Consider the following 19,613-nt stretch of genomic DNA (forward strand, 5'->3'; position numbering starts at 1 on the left):
GGAGACTTCCACCACTTGAGGGACCTGCGAACTGCTGGGGGAACAGGAATCGGCTTCGCTGAGGTGGCTCTTCCCGCCTTCTGCAAGGGTAAAAGGAACCATTGGAGCTCCCGAGTATGGAGCTGAGCCCAGGGAACAATGGCTAAGGCGGAAATCATTTTCCCTAGGAGCTGGGAAAGAACATAAGGGGACACAGTACGACACCTCTCAATCCTAACAATCAGGTCTCGCAGGCTATCCTGTCTTTCTGATGATAGAAATACCCTCCCCTGGACGGAGTCAATAAGAGCCCCTAAATGGACCAGGGAGGTACAGGGAACCAAGTGGCTCTTTTCAAGGTTAATCGAAAAACCATGAGAAGCCAAAGTCTCCAGAGTTAGCTGGAGATCTCGAACAGCCTGTTCGGGAGAAGAGGACAAAACAAGAATATCGTCCAGGTAACAAAGTAACCTAACTGAACGAACCCTGAGATAGGCCGCTAAGGCCGCTAACACTTTTGTAAAGGTACGGGGAGCAGAGGAAAGTCCAAAGGGCAAGGCCCTGTACTGATAATGGACCCCCCCGTAACAAAATCTCAAATAACGTCTATGAGAACGACAAATAGGAACATGCAAATAGGCCTCCGTTAGATCAATAGAGGATAGGAGATCACCCCTCCTAACGCCGTCAAGAATTGATTTTAAAGATTGCATCTTGAATTTCCGGTATACCACATACCGATTCAATCTCTTAAGGTCCAGAATGGGTCTCCACCCCCCCGAGGATTTGGGCACCAGGAACACCCGGGAATAGAAACCCGTACCCCGTTGATCGGGGGGAACGATTTGGATAGCACGGATGGAAAGGAGATGCTGAACCGCAGAATCCATAAGGACCCGTTTCTCCGGGTTACGAGAAATCGGACAGCAAACAAAGGCACTCGGAGGAGGGGAAAGAAATTCGATGGCCAAACCTGATTTTAAAGTGGCCAGGACCCATTTATCAGAGGTTGATCTCTCCCAGGAAGCGGCAAAGAGGGCCAACCTGCCGCCAATGGGAGGATCAGAGATGCAACTAACGACGGCGTCGGTAGGGACGACCTCCTCCCCCCCGAAAGGGCCGTTTAGAGACAAAGGACCGACCCCGAACCGATCTATCCTGCGCACTCCGGAACCTATTAAGGTTAGGAGGGGGCCGAGCGGACCCAAAGGAGGAAGACCCACCCATATCGTTACCTCTAAATTGAGAACGAGGGGCGTAAGGCGAAAAACGGGACTCCCCCCTGCGGAAGATAGGGGCCAAGATTTTCTTTTTATCTCTCGTTTCCGTAAGAAACGGGTCCAAGGCCTCCCCAAATAATTTGGCACCCCCAAAGGGAACGGAAGCCAGACGCCATTTATGTCTGGCATCAGCCTGCCAGTGACGCAACCACACTAAACGGCGGGCGGCTACAGAGGAGGCCAGAGCCTTGGAGGCGAAGCGGGAGGCGATTAGGGAAGAGTCCGCCGAAAATTGCAGGGCAGCAACAATTTTGTTTAGGTCCTGCTTGATCCGTGACTCCTCTGGTGATAACTTCTCCTGCAACTGCCGTAACCAGAGCAGAGTAGTCCTGTTAAAAAATGAGGCAGTAGTCGCGGCTCGAATTGCCCAGGCGGAGCCTTGAAAGGCTCGTTGCAGGACTAAGTCCGATCGCCGTTCATCAGGACGTAAAGCTTCATTCGGCTCCCCTGGAACGTTGACGTTAGGCAGTAAGGCGGCAATAGGAGAGTCGACAGAAGGAATTTGGAGGATGGAGTCCAATTCCGCAGCCACATTAAAATTGCGTCTATCGTTAGCCGAAGGCAGGACAGCCGAAGTTGGAGAGGACCACTGTCGCTTAACCGTATCTAAGAAGAGGGGCGGAGTAGGCACCGATGTAGTTGGCCTAGCCGGTTCGGCAAACATGGGGTCCAACGTGTCAGCTGAAGAGGAATGCACGGGATCAACAACTGGAGAAGACATGCGGGCCGTGGAAACAGCCTTAAATAGCAATGACTTGAATAATGATTGCGGAAACAACCCCGTAAAGGCAGGCTGGTCCGGCGGAAGGTTGTCATCGTCGGAAAGGCCTGAATCACTGAGCTCAGCATCCGTCATAGTCGAAAAATGACTAGAGTGGGAGCAGGACGGAGAGCCAGAGGCCCTGCGATGGACTCTCTGAGAGGCAGGACGTTCAGGCGGGCCCGGAGAAACCGACCTCACTGACTCCGCACGGCTGGAAGCACAGGAACGGTTGTCCAGGGACCTCTGCACCGCAGCCTCAATCATACGTTGGATCTGCTCCGGAGAAAGTTGGCCAGGAAGCTGTCCGGGCACAAACTGAGGTTCAGAGACTGCAGGAGGAGGAGGCAATGATCGAAGCGCGGGAGCAGAGGAAGCAGGAGGGTCAGGCAAAGAAGGACTTTGTAGAGGCTCCGGTTGAGAGAAAACAGGCCGGGCAGAGACCTCAGATCCCCAGAGATCTGTAGCAGATATGGTTACAGGGCAGTCCTGGAGAGACACCTGGTCCGGAGTGATGGAACGAGGGACCGTTGCTCGACTTGAGGTCTCGCCCGTTGAAGAAGCCTGATTGCCAGCACAGGTAAGTTTTGCGCAGGCCTTGTCGCACAATTTGTTTAATACTTTATCCCTCCTTTGCTCAGCTCTGGATATATGGCCATGTTTGTCAGGCCTATTACGGGCGCAAGGCGCATGTGAGACTGGGGATGGCTCCTGAGAGGCCTCCCGAGCCAAAAGTGGAGCAGCAGGCAGAGGGTCTGGGCCATGATTGTCAGAGGAACAGGCCCTGCGGCCGTGTTTTGATTTTGCAAGCGCTTTGGGCATAATGCTGGCAAAGGTCACCCTAAGTAAGCACAGATGATCTCAACAAGCCCACAAGTCCAAAGGGCGCAGGGTAACAACAATATGGGGGTGATAGCCTCCACTCAACCGCCCTCAGAAATGTCACAGTTCAAATGAGGCAGGGGGCGTGAGAGCTCCACAAAGCCTGCTGTGCTGGGTGACAAAAATCCACAATGCCTGCTGTGCTGGTGACAAAGCTCCACAATGCCTGTTGTGCTGGGAGAAGGGCAGTAAAGGCAAACTGAACAGTCAATAGGGCAAGGTTAAAAGGGATAGCAGTCCCAAGAGTCCTGGCACAGATACAATAGGTAGAGGGCAATACAGTCTGTCAGATGATATACTAAAAGGTCCAAGTTCTCAAGGCCACGGAGAAAGGACTGGATCCACGATGCAAAAAAAAAAAAAAATAATAATAATAATAAAAATGGGCAAACAAAATGTCCGCCGCCCAAGAGTTGAAGCCAAAGCCTACTGAGGGCAGAGAGTTCTCCGATAGCACACGTTGAAGTAAATGACAAATTAGTATTCAAAATGGATGCCGCCCTCACAACGAAGCCAAACCCCCTAAGGGCAGGCAAAATGGCCGCTCGTTAGTCCCAAAGCTGCAAAGGGCGGCAAGGAATCCAAAATGGAGAAAAATGGCCGACGCGACCTTAAACGGGCAATCCAAGCCGAATTCAGCCAAAGAAGGCAAACTAAGCCGAACGAAGCAGTCCTTTGCAAAACGCTGAGCACGAAACAGCGTTTTATCGCCGCCCCCCCCCCAAGGGCGAACGGAGCAAAGCAAACGGTCCGTGAATGGGAGAAGTGTTAAATATCACAATACCACCAAGAAACGTTGTAAACAGTCCGAGAGTCAGTCAACCGATCAAGGATGCAATGAATAATACATAGTCGAGGAATCCGAAGTCAAAACCAGAAGAAACCATGCAAAAGGAGCGAAAAAGGTCAGAAAGGGATAGGAGCTGAAGACCCACACGCCAGATCAAGCTGAAGGACTGAGTCTAAAGCGGGTCTGCCCGGCAACAAGGGCGGGACTTAATATTATTGATAGACCCAGTCCTTCATGCTGATTGGCTGCTGCTACCCATCCTGGCTGCTGTCTCCACTCTCAATGGAGAAGTACGAATATTCCAATATTTTCTTGTAAGGAAGGTATCTGCCCCCCTCCCCCATTAATTTGGTTGCCCCTTTCTGTACTTTTTCCAGCTCTATTATATTTTATCTTTTTTCAAACATGGCATCCAGATATTCCAGTTTTGCGTAAGGGCCTAGAATACTGGAAGTTTTATTTCCCATTGATCTCTAGCATGGAATTCATCCTTTTCATAGCTGCCACACACGTGCTCAACATCTTTATTTAGCTATCCAATGTAACCCTTTTTCCTGGTTAACTGTAGACAGCCCAGATCCTATCAAGCTATATATGGAATCATATATTTTTTTAAGTTCCTTACTGTTATTTATTCAACTTGAACATTATTCACTATTTAATTGACTGGTTGTGATTGTAATGGACATTGTAATGGAGTAAGAGGGACACAGAGATGATACTCCTTGTAATTTGTTTCTTCAGTGCAATTATAGCATGCTGGTAATATCTGATCTAGTTCTGGAGGATGACCTTGGCCATTGGCTTCATATAGGAGTGGGGAAACTATCCAGGTCTCAGTATTGCAAAGGATCCAGTTACCTAGTCTTTGAATTGAAGATGGTAAGTCAGAAATAGGGATTTGCAACCAGGGCTGTGGAGTCGGGAGATAAATGTTCCGACTCCAACTCCTCGGTTTTTTTGTACTTCCGACTCCGACTCCGAGTACCCAAAATTTCCTCCGACTCCGACTCCTCGACTCCGACTCCACAGCACTGTTAAATTGCAACAACCCCTTTTTTTCCCCTCTTTCCTAATAGCTTAGGACCTGGGTATGTATGAGATCGCCTTCTGCCACCGGTAGCCTCCCACCGGCCAATAAGCTCCCACAGAGAGGGACTCCTCAGGGTGCCGTCGGACAAACAATGCCGACTGGCAACACCCAGGGGGAGAGCCTTCTCTGTGGGGGCACCTGCCCTCTTGAATGACCTGCCCCTGGAGTTTTGTATGATCACCGACCTTCGTACCTTTCGCCATGCCCTTAAGACTCTGTTGTTCCAACAGGCTGGGCTGGCTTAGAATATGAATTTTAAATTGAGTTGTTTATCAATTTTTAACTTTGTGGGCCAAATTTAATATATTCATTTTAAATTGTTTTTAAATTTTGTGAGTTTATGTGTGTTTTAACATGGCTGTACACCGCCCTGAGTCCTTCGGGAGAAGGACAGTATAGAAATTTAATAAACTAAACTAAACTAAACTAAACTAAACTAGACTAGACTAGACTAGACTAGACTAGACTAGACTAGACTAGACTAGACTAGACTAGACTAGACTAGACTAGACTAAACTAAACTAAACTAAACTAAACTAATAGCACCCTGATTTCATTAAATATTTTAATACTAGCAGAATAATGTAAGAGAATCATAAAAGTCAGCCAAAGCAATTCTCCAAAGTAAGATATACACAGACATTATACGTAGCACAATTAAGGTGAGTTACTCCAAGTCTGTTTCTCACATTTCCCTCTTCCACTGGTCTGAAGAATCTTTTTTGTAGGCCTGGCTTCTCCATGTTTCCAGGGTCTGTTAGACATTCCATCAAATTCATTAAGTCCTTTCTGGATCGGGACTCGTTACGCACGGTCACTCATGCCCTCGTCACCTCCCGCCTGGACTATTGTAATGCTCTCTACATGGGGCTCCCCTTGAGGAGCACCCGGAGGCGCCAACTGGCGCAGAGTGCGGCCGCGCGGGTGGTAATGGGAGCGTCATGGCGCTCCCATGTGACACCTCTCCTGCGCAACTGCACTGGCTCCCGGTGGTTTTCCGGGTGCGCTTCAAGGTTTTGGTTACCACCTTCAAAGCGCTCCATGGCTTAGGACCTGGTTATCTACGGGACCGCCTACTACCACCAATAGCCTCCCACCGGCCAGTACGCTCTCATAGAGAGGGACTCCTCCGGGTGCCGTCAGCCAAACAGTGTCGGCTGGCGACCCCTAGGGGGAGAGCCTTCTCTGTGGGGGCACCTACCGTCTGGAATGAGCTCCCCCCAGAGATACGGAGGATTCCGGATCTGCGCACCTTCCGCCGCGCTGTGAAGACTTTTTTATTCCATCAAGCGGGCTTGGCCTAATCTCCTCCCTCTTTTAATATGTAAATTTTAATCTGTTTTTAAATTATTGGGGTGTTTTAATCTGTCTGGGCCAAAATGATTTAATTTGATTTTATCTGGTTTTAAATTTTGTGTATTTATGTATTTTATTGCTTGGCTGTTCACCGCCCTGAGTCCTTCGGGAGTAGGGCGGTATACAAATCAAAAAAAGAAAAAGAAAAAGAAAAAGTAGGTTAGTTAAATGGATTACTCTTGCTTTTCAACTACACAGTAGGTGAGAACCCCAGGTAAAAAGCAAGAAAGATGTCATGTGCTACTAGGTAAAAATTTGCTGCCCACCTTTTACAAATATTTTTAAATGACCATGAATAAATAGAGGTTGGGAATGTTTTTCTTTCTTTCTCCTGCTTTTGTTCAGGAATCAACAGTAACTATGTGCAAAGGTTATCACATACATTTTTCACTCTTATGCTCCATAAAACTAGCTCCTTGTGATACAGAAATAACACAACTGAGCTTAAAATCTGTTGTTTTAAACAACAGCTTGTATCTAGTTCTAGTAAGAAAATCAAGATGCACAAAGGCTATGCTCAGGGTATCAGATTTTACATGAATTTATTCAGGTCACTGAAATTTACCTACTTTCATGTTTGTAAGTTGGAAACTTGGGAAACTTTCTCAGACCAGCAAAAGAGTTATGTGATATTTTAAAGCTTGTGTCACCACCTTTCAACAAAAGCTACTCCAATAAGAGACTCTACCTGACCCACCTTGTCAGTCTTTTGTTAGCATTTAGGGACTAATACAGCTGTGATCAGGTACTAAAAACACTCCAAGTTCATTATTTTTACACAGACTACCTAGGACATAGGGCAGTGAGTCTTAAAGCCAATTAGCACGATGCTTTGGTTTTAAGCAAGAAGGAACTGAGTTGAGGCTGCAAGAGAGAGAAGTCAGGAAGGAATATATCGGTCAGCACAACCCTGAACAGAGACTTCGTTAGATCTTAATGATAGCTGGGAAAAACTGATTGACTCAGGTCAAACACTCTTGTTGCCAAGTTTGGTTTCTGCTGTGGAATGTTACCAATGATTTAAAACTCCAGACAGCTTCACAAACTGGCAGAACTATTCTGATTCTCCAAGAAAACAGGAATCCCCTAGGTCAGAGGGGATGAAGCGGCTCCTGTCACATAAGGTTTTTCTAGTCCTTGAATACGCATATGGGCAGCACATACTAGGAATTTCACCCAGAGATTATGGTAGCAAAGGTCATATGGAGAAAACAGAAGTAAGCAAACAGATGAAGAGAGTATAAATGAGTTTAAAAGATTAAAAGAAAAGCTTAGTTTGACCATGTGTGCATACAACAGCTTCGTGTTTTTAATCTAGCATAACTTTGTTCTGAGCATAAACAATATCAGAGGGCTCCCCTTAAAAGTAGGTGTTAAAATAAAACAATAATAAGCTCTGTATACATTCTGAAGAACTTTGCAAATATTTTATTTTTACAAATTTCATAAATGATACATATAAATTACTATGCATATTTCAATAATTCATAAATTGCCATTTTTTAAAACTATGCATGTAGTTCAATGTTTCAACCTTTCAATCTGTAATTGGTAATTTTGTTCATGAGCCTAACAGAACATCTCTTTTTTAAATAATAAATTAATGGGCTGTTGCTCAATAGGTTTTTGCTAACTTAATTTTTGTTTATGTCGACATATGACTTACGATACACAGGATCTTTAGAAAAGTCATTTTTAATCTATAAAAATATAGTTACAAGAATTATTAAGAATAAATAATAACTTGCAACTTCTTTGATATTATAGTAATTCTTCCCCCATTTTTCTTAAGTAAATTGCAGCACCATCAAGAGATAAGCAGATTTGCTTATTATCTTTTCATAATCCTGTAACAGTCCTGTAACTTCCCATATAGTCAACGAGGAACTGAGGTAGCATCAGTAGGTTGTCCCAAGGTTATCAAGCTAAATCATCTAAGCATGTTCTGATTTAATGAAATTTTTCTGATTCTGAGTACTACACTGCCTCTCATAAGAACTGGAACTGAAAGGCAAAGGAAAGCATAACAAAGGTACATCATTTAGGACACATTAAAGTTCCAAAGATGCATTTGGAAAGAATGTGTAATCCTGAAGAAAGAAGGCTATATCTCAGAGCCTAGGTTTTCAACTTTTCCTTTATTCGTTCCACAGCAGACAGAATAAAGGGAGATAGGAATAACCAATGCTTCTCTGGGCCTCAAATCCTTGAACAAAATTGGATGGAAATCTCACAGTATACATATTGACATGAACACTGATAAATACCTAAAGAGGTAAAACATCACAATATAGAGATAGGATAATGTAATGCATTTTCAACAGGTTACGTTTTAACATTAAAATCTAGAATACTTTGATGACTGTTCATCCTTTGGTAATTTCTAATACTAACTTCAAACAGAGGAGAATCTATACCTATTTAGCTCAGCGAACTATTTAACAGCCCACTATGACAATAGGTGCTCATTAGCCAATTCATGAGAGAAGAGGGCTCAAAAGAGCACATTTTTGCAAGCACACTCCGGATAGCAAGAAAAAGCTTACTATTACCATCACCACTACCAGCCCCAAAGGAAGGAAACTCATTTTTCTCCAACCCAGCCTTTTTTTCCTAGAAAAAAAAGAAGGAGTGAAAGTATGAAGTTAAAGAGAATTGTCTGGCTGCTCAAAGCCTTTAACAACTATTTTTAATATCAGGTTGAGGAGCAGGATTTTGAAATAAAGCAGCCAGTTCCTTTTTGATGCAGAAAGTACAGATCTTGAAACAAGGTCTAGTCCCCTCCTCCTTCACTAACTAACAGCCATATTTTTCTCATTAAAAGACAATCTGACTGTATTTTCAGACTTCTTAATAAGGCGATCACCATAATTTGAGGTTTCTATTATCTCTTTTCTTATTTTAGCTGGAATCAGGAAGCAGAATGTTCTTTCAGGGCTGATGGGAGGGGGGCAAGTCACTTCTATTTTCTTCTTCTCTACTCAAAACTGCTGCCAGTAGTAGTAATGATGACTTGTAAATATTGATTAAACAAGACTACAGTGGTGATGGTGGAATGGTGATTGGTTTTGCTGTTGTTGTTTTTTTTTGCTAAAAGCAGATAATAAAGAATGAAAATAAAAGCTAAATCAAAATGAAGTTTATGTAACTCCCATATAGAGTTTGGTTCTTAGGCATCCTGGAGACAAATTAATTTCATGCATTCTCATTTTCTGTCACCTCTGCTCTCCCAACACTATCCAAATGCAACAATAGTCAGACCTTCAAAACACCTCCTATTTGGTTCCCTCTCTGCTCACCCAGCATCCTTACTTCTCTGAACCAGCTTTGCCAGATGGATGCAATTTGCATAATATCACCAGCGGAGGCTGCAGGATCAACAGGGGTCAGGCTCTGACATCTCCAGCACAGTCTATCTCCGAGTGCTAATTTGGACTGCATTGATCTCTCTTTCTGATTTCTTTGTCATTTACCTCTGCAGAGGTTTGACAGGAGATATGGAGACAGACAAGGTTGGAGGGGGGGGGATCGGGGGGAGGCAGGGAAAGAAACGAAGATTGTAGTTACAGATGTCTTTAAGGAAGAAAAAAGATTAAGCCAAGGACTCTGCTGAGGGTCATAGCTCAGAGGCATCCTAATTACCTTGTTCTTAGAGATTCTTGTACAGACTTAGAGGGGGGTCCTGTCATGGAACTCGTAGAAAGGGAAAGTTATTAAATTGAAATTGTGTGCTTTCAGTTGGCCACCATCTCCCCCCTCTTTTTTTAAAAACAGTTTCTCCCTGAAGGTTGTTAAAGAGTTAGTATTCTTTAGAAGCCCATCTTTGCCCATATTCTCTCTAGAGACAAAAACAAGGCCATTCCATAACACAGGTGCCCAAAGTTTGGTTAGGAAGAATTACAAAGTTTGCATATCCCAAAAATGCTTTTTCAAAAGGCAACTGGATTTTCTTGTTTTTCCGTGAAGATGTTTCTCTTCTCATCCAAGAAGCTTCTTCAGTTCTGAAGTTCTGAAGAAGCTTCTTGGAGGAGAAGAGAAACATCTTCACGGAAAAACAAGAAAATCCAGTTGCCTTTTGAAAAAGCACCTTTGGGACAACCGTGACCGGGATGACTGAGGATTCCCATAGGCAAAGTTTGCATAGCCAACTTCTTGTAGGAAAATACTTGTAAAAATGTTACTTCTTTGTGTGTTTCTCTGAATGTGGTGATGCTGTTTCCCAAGAACAGTCCTCTCTATCCACTATGGCTCTGTCCTTTTAGAATGCATTGGTACTACTGCAGTTCTCACCTTCAGTAAGTACAGCAATATGGTGCAGATTCAATTAAAAAAACTATTATTAATCCAGGGGTACTATTCTCCTAATATCAGCCAAAAATGTGATTTACAGCAATCTGTGTAAATTTGGGGGACGCTGTTTCATATTCACATCAAAACGATTTATTAGTTTTAGGCTTCTTTTTTTAAATTAGCCTAACAGATTAACTGACTGCATTTCCCAGGGAAAGGCTGAGAATGAGACCACAGTTTTCCTCAAAATAAATATTTTAGAATAGACAGAAATATAATATAAAAAGTAGATGCATAATGCCAAGGAAGAGAGCACCAAGACTTACTCAAATAGGTACTCAAGACTTAGTCAAATAATTAAAACATCTGAAATTTAACAGGAAAATTTCAGCTACTGTGAAAGTATTGTTCCACTATAGCTCCGTATAGTTACCATATATATGTCTTTGAATTTGAAATCATATGATTCATCTCAAACCCTATACCTAATGATGGCTCCCCTGAAGTGTTCATCTCATCTCATCCCGTCCCTTTAGCATTAAAGAACTGAGCTACACCGAAGGTAGCACGAAGGCAGTACATGGCTGCATTGATATTCCCAGTATTACTTCCTACAGTAGCGAATAATCTGCAATGCCTAAACACAACTTTGATTCCATCCTCTCTACCTTAGCCACAATATTATTAGGTCTATTGACCTTGCTGTGTAGGTAGCAAACTACAACAAAGGCAACCAGTCAACACAAATACCCAAACAAACTGCTTCTTCATCCCCACCCCACCCCCATTTGTTTGCTAGGAAAAGAGTTGAAGGACCTTCTCCATTGTAACGTGCATAGGAATGGAACAGCAGTGATAAGAACATACCCCCTGCTGCCACCAGGAAAAAGGAAGCACTGAATCTCTGCTCAAAAGGGCTGAACATTGGCAAGAGTGTTCTGTCACTTTTGCGCACAGTAATCCACTGTGCCACTGAGTCCCATCAGAGGGATTTTGAAAACTTAAATGATTGAAAGCACAAGAGCACCAGCTCAAGGTTCCCAGCCAGCCCAGACATCCTAATTAGCTTTACACACACTCCCACTCAGAGGGAAGAGAGCACATACAGAAAAAGGACTGTCACACTGCTTTTCTCTCTTTCTAAAAGCGTGGCGGTGCTTCCCAGCTTTCCCACTGTGACACCTCTCATGGTAGTTAATTAGAATCATATCACTGATTGGACCCTGACAGACATTCGGCCTGTATCTTGCCACAACCCACTCCCCTCCCAGGCTAACGTTAGTTGTGCAAAGCACCTCTCTGCTTCCAAAAGCTTTTTATAATGTCCTGGACAGAAACTCCTCCTTGCCAGAAATGTAGGCCATATTGCCTCCCTCACAGAACATCCGCTCCACCTGTTTTGAGCTGCCTGACCTTTAGCAGCACTAATTCAAAATGACACTGCTCATTTAATGACATTTCTCTTGATTTTTGTTTTAGTCTCTTTTAATTATTTAACTCTGGAGCCCTTGGCCCTTTTCTTTCAACTGTAAGAGAGTTTGCCCCCTTTTCACAAAGCTGGTTTAGGACAGCACCTCAGCTCTGTCCATTCTTGTCATTATCACATGAGCACAAAGGGCATTCACAGCAAATCAAAAAGAAGATGGGACATTAATCAAAGATGTTCCTTAATATGCAAAATATCAAATAGAGAAATTGCAAAGTAGTTACAGACAATCCTTAGCAGTGATTTGGGAGGAGCTTTCTTGACAGCTTTCTTTGTTCTATAATCCAGCATTACACAGTAGCAAGGCCTCTTTTGGCCACAGACTGCAGTTCATCATTATTTTAGTTGCCTGACAAGCAGTTTACCACTTCCCCCCCCCAAAAAAAACTGGAGACATGAATTTGGCCATGATATTTTAGGTTATGGAGAATTCTGAAGGGGTCTATTCTTAGGGAGTAGAATAATCCCATTCTTCACCCAGGATCTTCATACCACCGTAGATCCCATGGTTAACCAAGGCCTCCCTTCTGGAACCATATAACACGAGGAGAAAAAAATATTGGGAAAAATTACATGAATTCCCAGAGACATGAGAGAACAACCATATTCAGCCTGTAATCCTATAACCACTAAATGTAATTCAGCTGTGAGATTTCCTGTCAAAGCAACCTACATGCAGAGCAAGGATAACGGGAAGAAGCTGAACAACTTTAATCACTGTATATTTGTTAATGCTTGGAAGCCCTCCCAAACCAATGAGACTTTTCAACCTAACATGTAGAGCTTGACTGAATCCCTTCCTAGACAGATTATCCTAAACTGACCACTGTTATATAAACAACATCCTGATGTTTCTGTGAGACATTCTCTCGGATAAATATTTGGACAAGTAATATTTTGATTTAGCCTCCCAAATTCCTTTACACTTAGAGCTGTCAAGGACATAGTGACTTGGGTCACAAAGGGAGCTGAAGACTAGTTGTCATGATCAGTGATTCTTAAAGTGGAGGTAATTACCCCCAAGGGGATAATTTTGGAGTATCCAGGGGGTAATGGAACAATTTATAATTGCGTGTTTGAGGGTTGAGGATCCAGTCTGGGACTGCTGCTGCTGAGATTCTTGTGTAAAACAATAGAGTCCGGGGTTTTCGTGGTGGTAATGACATTATCTGAGAGTGGAAAAAAGAGTTAAAGTACTATTCCCATAGTACTTTTTTTTGAAAAAGAAGAGGATTAAATTCTCTAAGAAGACCAAATCATAAACATTTGTAATTTGCAAAAATATGATATTAAACTTTTAGTTTATCTTGTTTAATAAACTTAGGTTGGAAATTTGGAAAAGTTTTGATAGTGGAAAATAAAGAAAAATAAGGTTTTCTGGTTTTGATAATCCTATAATAATGATATGGCAATGGAAAATCACAGATGAACGAAGCAATTGGGCATATTAGTGAAGTATAATTTTATGTTCTTAGGTAGAATAGCTGTAATATGAGCTAGAAATTTTTGCACAGAAATACACAGAATTTTTTATTTTTTTAACAAAATTATTTTAGAAACAGGTTTCATAAAATTAATTAGCAATGTAAGGATTGAGTAAAGAACAATTCATACCTGGATACTACTTTAAGTACAATAATCAATATTTTAAAATAATCTTATTCTGGTCTTTATACTTTTGATGGTTGTGTTATGATTACGTGATTGCAATTTGTGTGTTTTACAACTGGCAGGTATTTATGATCGTTGCAACATCATGTGGTCATGTTGTCACCATCTGCATGCTTTTCAGCTGGCTTCCAACAAGCAAACATAATGGAGAAAGTAGCAATAAAATTGCAAGTTGAGCTCACATGATATCACGTTTAACAATTATGAGTGATTTACTCAATAACCACAGTAGAACTGTGCTCTCCTTCCTTCCTTCCTTCCTTCCTTCCTTCCTTCCTTCCTTCCTTCCTTCCTTCCTTCCTTCCTCCCTCCCTCCCTCCCTCTCTCTCTCTCTCTTTCTTTCTTTCTTTGTATGGAAGAGGGAGGGAGGGAGAGAGAGAGGGAGAGAGGGAGGAATATCTAGTATACTTCAAAACTTTATTCCCTGAATCAAACATTTCAGTTCAAATACAGTTATATTTGGCTCTTTAAAAAGTACTATTTATTTACACACCTCATAAAATTAACTGGACTATTTAAGATTATTTATTTTTTTAAACTAATAACATGTTAAAACCTCAATTACATATACACCAATATCAGTCAAGCAATGCTTCTTCAAAACAAATGCTCCATAGAGATGAGGCGTTTGTAAGGATAAGAGTTTGCACCTTGGCAGTTCCCTATGGGGTTGGTGAGTGGACAGCTTGGTAGGAGTTAATTAGAATCTTGTCACTAAGTAAATGCACCCTGCCTGGACTCTGACAAATGCTCTACTCTGACACTGGGGGCCAGGAGACAATCCACATCAAGCTACTGCAGGATGACCCTTTTAACACCAAGAGTAAACTCACTGCACAGCAAGTTGAAGCTCATTAAAACTGTCTACTCTGTGAGCATCCCATTAACCTCCCTGTTAAAAACACACAATCCCTCTTCTTTTCTTGCAGGCCTAATTAATGCCCAGGATCTGGAACAATGAAACACCCTAACCTTCCTAGATTTCCAATAAGTAAATGAAAAAAGAAAGGGGGGAGCCAGAAGGATACAGATGTATCACCTACATCTCACACCATATTGGTGGTTGACCCTTTCAAATAGGTAGGCTGTCTTATGAGGCTTACCGTGAGCTAAGGGAGGTTGCCTGGGCTTAATCAGCAATGTAATTAGGCTGTCATTTGGCTACATATTTCCATGGGTTGACTTGATAGGCTTGTACATTCTATTTCTAAATTTGATTTGCAAACTGGAGATGATTGCTAGAGTATGCATACACTGTAAGTGTGTACAGATAGTCCTCGACATATGACCACAATTGAGCCCAAAATTTACGTTGCTAAGTAAGGCATTTGTTAAGTGAATTTTGCCCCATTTTATGACCTTTCTTGCCACAGTTGTTGAGTGAATCATTGCAGTCGTTAAGTTAGTAACGTGGTTATTAAGTGAATCTGGCTTTCCCACTGACTTTGATTTGCTAATCATATGACTCCAAGACACTGCAACCGTCATAAATATGAACCAGTTGCCAAGCGTCCAAATTTTGATCACGTGACCAAGGGGATGCTGCAATGGTCGTGTGAAAAACTGTCATTGGTCACTTTTTTCAGTGCTGTTGTAACTTTGAACAGTCATTAAATGAACTGTTATAATTCGATGACTACCTGTATATCTATCTGTGCACTATATTACCCTGGCAAGCTTTAAAGCACCCTGCGTGACACTCTTTCTCTTCTACCCATAAATAGTTCTGTAGTCAGTGATGGCTTCTGTCTTAAAAGTTTAAGCAACTTGGCCTGGCATATGAGTACTAATTTACAGATGGCTAGGGAGGAAAGGTTTTGAAAGATTTATAGAAGAAAAATGCAAAAAATAGGCACACTAAACCCTCCACCCACATTTCAGCATGGCTGAATAACCAGAATTCACTGCCATTGAGCATTGATGTCTAGAAGGGCTGCTTCAGACTCTGCCCATTCTATAGAGAGGAATAGTCAAAAGAACATCTGCTACCATTCTGACTTGTACATAGTTGAGGTATTCAGGAATTCATTGGCTGTCACCACTGGCAACTATGACCACAGCCCTACTCTACAAATGTCTTTTTTTTTTGAAGGAAAGGTAGGAGAAGAACTCAGTGTCATTTCAAGTCCTTTCCAGGAAATCACATAAAGCCAAAAGCCTGGAAAATTTAAGATAACTTCCAAGAGAAAAGGTGCTGTTGAGATTTGTCAGAAATGTCAACTTTGAACCACTGTGCAAGGAGAATGAACAGTACCCAAGGGACTCTTACTTTGCTAACTACAGGTAGCAGACAGGGAAAGTGGGGGGGGAGGGTGATCTGTGCCCATTCTTCAGTCACTCTCAGTGATATAAAGAAACTGCATCCAAAATATGCCAGTAAGGTATCAGATAATCAACCATAATATTTATATCTCATTCAGGAAAAAAAATATTGCTGAAGAAAAAATAAGGAAAGTAAAGCTAGTAATAAGAATCTCATCAAAAATCAACTGCATACCGATGTTTGGTAACATTTGGGAAACAAGCTGTAGTATAGTAATATCCTGCAGTTTGATGTGTAGAAATACTGTAAAAAATAAGCTGTGAGTACTTTTGGAATGATAGTTAAGCAAAATTGGGAAAATCTTGTATGAATCACTAGTGAGTCCCCTTTTCTCATACTTAGCAAAAGATCTATGAAACAAATGGATCGTTAGAATGTTTAACTAATATCAAGTATTTTTCATGTGATCAATATAGGAATTATTGGCTTTTCTAATGGGCTTGCTTTCCTTTCCTTATGTTAAAACCCAACATATTCAGATTAGCTTTGTTGGGGAAATTTCAAGAATACATATCTAATCTTTGATTGACAAGTATTATTCAAAAATGGGGGGGGATGGGACAGACCAACACAACTTCAAAATTGGACAGTTCATTCCACCACAATTTTCTAGACAAAAACTATACCTGAAAATGGCTTATATCAAAATATGAAAATCAAGTGAGTGTAGAGATTAGATATTTCCCCCTCTGAACTAAACAAACATGCACACACTATTAGTTTCACTGTGCTTAGTGCTTTAGGTTTAACTGCTGACTAATCCCATCAAGCATAGTGGGTAATGATAAGGATGATCAACTTCCTTCTAAGTATCAATAAACACATATAAACACTGTGAAAGAATGAAGGGGAATGAGTGATTGTCCATAGGAGCCAGTAGTATACAGATATCCTCTTGCAAACTCAAAACAAATCATACCAAAGATTGTTGAAGTCCTTCTCTCATCAAATAATATTTCAGGATAATTGTAGTCCACAATCTGTTTTTTCTTGGCTACAATTCATTCTACAGATTTCTTTCTTTCTTTCTTTCTTTCTTTCTTTCTTTCTTTCTTTCTTTCTTTCTTTCTTTCTCTCTCTCTCTCTCTCTCTTTCTTTCTCTTTCTTTCTTGCTTGTTTGCTTGCTTTCTATCTTTCTTTGATTTCTCTCTCTCTCTCTCTCTCTCTCTCTCTCTCTCTTTCATTGTTTCATTCTTCCTTCCTTCTTTCTCTGCCTCCCTCACCAGTACGTTCAATTATTCTTTAAAGTCAAACTTATACAAGTGTGCAATTCTAGAGTAATATCTATCCATCCAGTGGTGTCATGATTGTTATACCACAAGAAGTGTTCCACCCACAAGTTCCTAATTTGAAAAGCCAGCTTCTTCTGAAGTGAGGCCATGGTATCTGCCTGCATCATATCAGATTGTTTGGCCATCGCTTACTACATTGAAATACCACAGTTATCCAAAGGTTGATGACCTTCAATTTAAAATGATTCTCTTCTATCAAAAAATAAGGTTCAGTAAAAAATATTCAACAATTTCCATCACTTTCTAAGTAATTCTGATTGTCCCATTTTTAATCTAACTTAAAATCTAAAATTAATTTTGCTTCCAGTAAATATACCATAAGCCAAAATCACATAACTCTATTAATAGCAAATAACATTGAAGGGACATTTAAACATTTTGAAGCTAAACAGGAATATTTTTAAGTACATGAATGCAATGGTGATCAAATAAGGGAGAAGGAGAGGGAAACAGGGAACAAAAAGACAATAATTTCCTAGTTCCAGAGAAGATATGCTCATTTTAAATCTATGCTGATTTTGTTTTTGTTTTTTAAAAATGTTTAATGCACATTGGGTTGCATGGGGGGGGGGGCATGCACATCTTTCACAATAATACAGTATTAAAAGAGAAAATTCTTGTTTAAAGAAGAAAATCTGGTTTAAAGGTTTAAGACTAATTGCTTAGCTCTCATCAGACACAAGGGAAACATTTAACCTCAGTGTGTTGCACCCATGGATAATATGCTGGTGTTTCACATCACAAATAACACCTTCAGGCTAAGTAAAATAAAGAAGCAAAATCCTTTACAAATAAAAGACAGTCAAGAAAATTGGAGAAAATAACCATCATTGTATTCAACTTTCCAGCAGGGGGAAAAAAAAAAAACTAATGACAGTCCGCTAGATGTACAAGTAATTAAAGACAGTGACAGATTGCATTGTAGAAATGTTTGTGGCTTTAGTGTGGTAAGAAAAGCCATTACAAACACTTCTATAAAACACCTGAGAGGAGATAAATGGTTTGAAGGAGATCTGGATAATAATGTAAAAAAGCTTCTATACAATGCTAGCCTACATGAATGGCTGAAATGAGCCTATACCCAAGCAAAGAAGCAGCATTTCAGGGGTACATTCCATCAACATGCAACCAGATCCATAGTTCAGAAGGAGATTGCTAATTAAAAGCTGGTGAGCTTTAAATAATTCATCTCCTTAACTCATATTGATTTGATAGTTTAGTGGTAAGGATCTTGAAACAATATTAAACTGTTTCCTCCAGGCCTGGGTGGTAGGTGACTTTTTTTCCTGCTGCCCATGTGTAAATTTACAGTTGAAAGAAGCTGATAAAAGAGGAAGAAACACAACAGAGAGAACATACTTCGACAGGTGCAAATGAGGAAAAACTATCAATTACCATATCTCAAATTTCCCGAAGACCACTAGGAGATAGTATGCATTTACTGCTAAATACATACCACAAGACTATTTCCTGCACTGCTATCTTCTAGTAGATAGGACATCATGTTCCAAACTGCATTTGCTAGAGATATCTTTATAATTTTTTTCCCATATAACTGAAAATTCTCAAAAGTCTCTAACATCTCTCAGAAATATCAGCAGAAGAATAAAGAGCTTGCTTACAACTGAGTGCAAAAGCAAGCATGAATGTGCTCAAACCTATCCCTTGAACAAAAATATACATTAGAAAAATAAGGGACCACATAAGGGGTAATCTGGCATGACATCAGGATCTCCATAACATAATGTCTAAACAGGGGAGAAAAAGAAACTAAATGCTCTTCTGAGATGTTAGTATTAAAATCTCAAATGCAGCCCAGACTCAAATATTTAGAGACTTATGAAGAAGTGATGGTTGGTACAAAAATGAAGGGCACTAAGTAGGGCATGTGTGATTGCTAGCTGTGCTTAAAATTACGATTCTAAAAAAAACCCCTTCCCATTCGTACAACAACTCTATCCTTCTGGATTTAGCTTCTTGCCTCTTCTTTGATTACCCACATCAAAGATGGGATCCAAAATAGGAGACCCACACAGGAAACTGGATTTCATTAGCTGACAGCCATATTTCTTGGGAATTACATCAGAGCAAACACATGGTAGTCTTCCAATCGTAATACACAAAGAGAGACTGAGCAGGAATATAGGAGGGGGAAAAAAGGACTTATTCTTACCTATCCCACTGTGAGGCCTTCCTATGTGCTGTAGATTCAGTCCTTTGTTCATATCTAACAGCCCATTCTTTGGCCAGCTCCCCATGGCAAAGCTGTATGCCTGGAAAAGAATGAAGATGCTTTAACACGATAGTACAGCAAGACATTGACTCAATACCATCAAAATACTTCAGCATTATGAAGTCCAAATATTTGGGTCACCTTTTTTCAGAAGATTACATCTCTATTTTCAGTATTT

The 19,613-nt window shown here is 41.2% G+C and overlaps 1 protein-coding gene across 2 annotated transcripts in view; it reads right to left on the minus strand.

Moving 5' to 3' along the window:
• The window catches only part of ERI3 (ERI1 exoribonuclease family member 3), a 249,232-nt gene that overhangs the window by 74,311 nt on the left and 155,308 nt on the right, over positions 1-19,613 (minus strand). For both annotated transcript variants that reach the window (XM_034414908.3, XM_034414909.3), the window contains exon 7: positions 19,376-19,475. In XM_034414908.3, coding sequence (XP_034270799.1) covers positions 19,376-19,475 — 100 coding nt within the window. The remainder of the gene's footprint in view (positions 1-19,375; positions 19,476-19,613) is intronic.

The sequence above is a fragment of the Pantherophis guttatus genome, chromosome 3, assembly GCF_059756535.1.
Source record: "Pantherophis guttatus breed Tessera chromosome 3, ASM5975653v1, whole genome shotgun sequence".
NCBI lineage: Eukaryota > Metazoa > Chordata > Lepidosauria > Squamata > Colubridae > Pantherophis > Pantherophis guttatus.